This window comes from Sphaeroforma arctica, assembly GCF_001186125.1.
Source record: "Sphaeroforma arctica JP610 unplaced genomic scaffold supercont1.3996, whole genome shotgun sequence".
NCBI classification, from domain to species: domain Eukaryota; class Ichthyosporea; order Ichthyophonida; genus Sphaeroforma; species Sphaeroforma arctica.
The window spans coordinates 1-2,831 of record NW_014036562.1 but is presented as its reverse complement, the minus strand read 5'-3'; the positions used below and the strand labels follow the sequence as shown (position 1 = coordinate 2,831).

The following is a 2,831-nucleotide window of genomic DNA, read 5'->3' as shown; positions in this document are numbered from 1 at the left end:
GTATGTATATATCGTTTTGTAATCTTTATATATATATATATAGTGGCGTATATATATAGTCATTTTTGTAATGGAATGTTGTATATAATCACACACATGCAGTTGCTGTGGGTTAAAGTGATACTGACCTTATCTACACGTGCATGTGCATGGGGCTGTATATCCTATACACGGAGGGCAGTGTGTCCACAGGAATGGGTAGTCGCGGGCTGCATAGTGTGAAGTGGAAGCAAGAGTGTTCCGTGATGAGAGAGATTGGTATTACTTTTAAGTGTTACAACATTGAACAGATAGACTCAGAACCTTGCGTATCTACAGATGCTGCTGACCAACTTGATATCGTATGTTATCTATATCCCGCCTATCAATTCGTACACTTGTAGCTGATATAGTATCATGGCGTTCGCTCATATCACTGTCCTATTACATATACAATGTAGCGCTAAATATACACATGATAGAACAGGTTTAGAGAGGATACCGGTAGAGCAGTTGACACTTCATCATGGCTTACCCCTGAATGCGGAGACATTGGTGATCTCAGATGTACTAGTACAGAGAAGTACCTGGCGACAGGCACCCTTAAGCACATACACACGTGTTGATGTGTATATATGCCTATCCAACAATCGTGTGAGTGGTAATATATGTATGTATGTGTTTATATGCTTATACACACAAATGTGTCACCCTTAAGCACACACACACACACGTACATATATTACGACTCCTACGATTGTTGGACAGGCATATATACAAATGAACACGCCAATCTCAGTAGTCGCACACACAAAATGTGTACTCAGACGCTACCCGTTCATATTGATTTCGGAGATCACCTCTGCAACGTTGCTTGTCTGAGTGGGGCTTGCCTAGCACTTCACTCAAATGTATTGTTCGTATCGAGTTAACTCACAATAACACCGTATCACGTGCATTCTATATCTTCATATATACTATGGGATGCCTAAACCCTAAAACCCTAAAACCCTATATCCCTAAAACTCTCAACCCTAAAGTACTATCAGAAACTTTCCACACCATTGATGTTTGTCTGAACACTTGTCACCAGCATATAAATACAACGCCACGATCCAAGCACGAATCAATCCGGTAGCCACACACAGGCAAAAATTCATAAAAGTATCAGTTTATCATCCGACCTCTCGTACAGTGTATATTAATAGAACAACCAATCACATGGCTGTGCTGGTACAGGGTTGTACACATCCTTGGGTGTTCAGCGAATGTCGACGTCACCTGTCTGGCGGCGTTCGGCAATGCTCGCGCGTTTCGATTGGGACTTAGCAACACGCACGTGAACGGCATGTCTCAGATTGTGTTGGAGGATTTTGAAGTACATTCGTGTCGAGGTATGTGTTTTGAAGAAAGTCAGGGCAGTGGTATATATTGGACAAATACCGAGGGGTGTTAGAATTCTGGAGCATGACAGGATGAATGCGATTGGATGATGGTTAAGTTGTGAATTGTGATTGGCCCTCATTTTTGGGGACACACCCACTGGAGGTGCTCTGCCAGTCACTACTGTACCCACTGTGGACTACGTATTATAATTTAAAACAAGAGGATTTTGATTTGTCTTTCTGGTTGACAATTCATTGTTCAGCTACTAAGCTTATGCCAATAGATAGTCGCGCCGTATATACACCCATGTTTGGATGTACAGGTGCTTATGTATACCTACACACATTATGGTCACTGCTCCCACATGTATTTCTATTTATATCTGCACCTATGTTTGGATGTACAAGTGCTTATGTATTCCTACACACATCATGTTCACTGCTGCACTCACAGGTAGTTCTAATTTTAGACACAGCTCACATTCACATTTATTCCACAGACCACGCCATGCACCTCCGAGCTGACTCTGTGGCATTACATGGGATGACCTTATACAGTCTAAAACCGGACCTTGATCATGGCTTTTTTTCCAAGCCCAGGTGCGTTGGTAGTGGGGCTAGGCTTTTGCGATGTATATGTGTGGTATCTGAGTTCTCATACTATGAGACAGGTGAGTAGTTACGGTACGGAAACAGACGTGTTGCGCATGTCTGTTTGTGATGAGCAGTTGGGTTATAGATATCTGATGTCTCGACTCACAATACAGGCACAGGTAATAAAGCAGATACTAAACCCTAAACCCTAACGGTACAAACATGGTGTACATTCCTGGTATTTTGCTGATCAACATGAGTGCATGTGCTGTCTATCCGCAGATCGTATTTTAACTTTTAAATTAGAGCACCATATTTTAACCTGTTCAATTGAAGTACCATATTTTAACCTTTTATATTTGAATAGGGTTGCAAGAAGTATCATATACTACATTTACAGCTACATGGGAAGCCCAACCTTCTCTTTCGAAGAAGCAGTTATGGGGCTTGGCTTGATAGTTATGCGAGAATTGTATACACATCATCGACAATTGATACGACATCGACTGTGGTTCAATCAATGCGGGCAGTCTGGCGCAGAAAGGCCAATATATATATATATGTATATGTTTTATATGATATATATATATATACATACATATATATATATGTTTTTATATGATATGTATACATAATAATGCCTGGGCGCAACTGTTCCGTACCAGACTACCAGTCTCTTATGCGTATGTGTACTGATAGATTGTAATGCACCACATACGACTTGCTTGTCATGCCTTTTTTGATTACAATCTGTCATGCATGTTACAAATGAGTGCTATTGATAGAACACTTGTTGTATAAATAGACAGAGCTGGTCAGACTTCTCAGTATCAAATGGCACAGCGAGAGGATACGACACAGGGTATATATATA

General features: G+C 40.8%; 1 protein-coding gene across 1 annotated transcript; it reads left to right on the top strand.

The window, feature by feature from the left end:
* Window positions 1-221: 221 nt before the first annotated feature.
* On the top strand, window positions 222-2,359 carry SARC_13983 (hypothetical protein; the record flags this gene model as incomplete). Its single annotated transcript, XM_014291887.1, has 4 exons — window positions 222-341; window positions 1,151-1,373; window positions 1,865-1,964; window positions 2,326-2,359. Coding segments are annotated over 4 exons (477 nt in total), but the record flags the coding sequence as incomplete, so codon positions are not given.
* Between the last annotated feature and the right edge of the window lie 472 nt (window positions 2,360-2,831).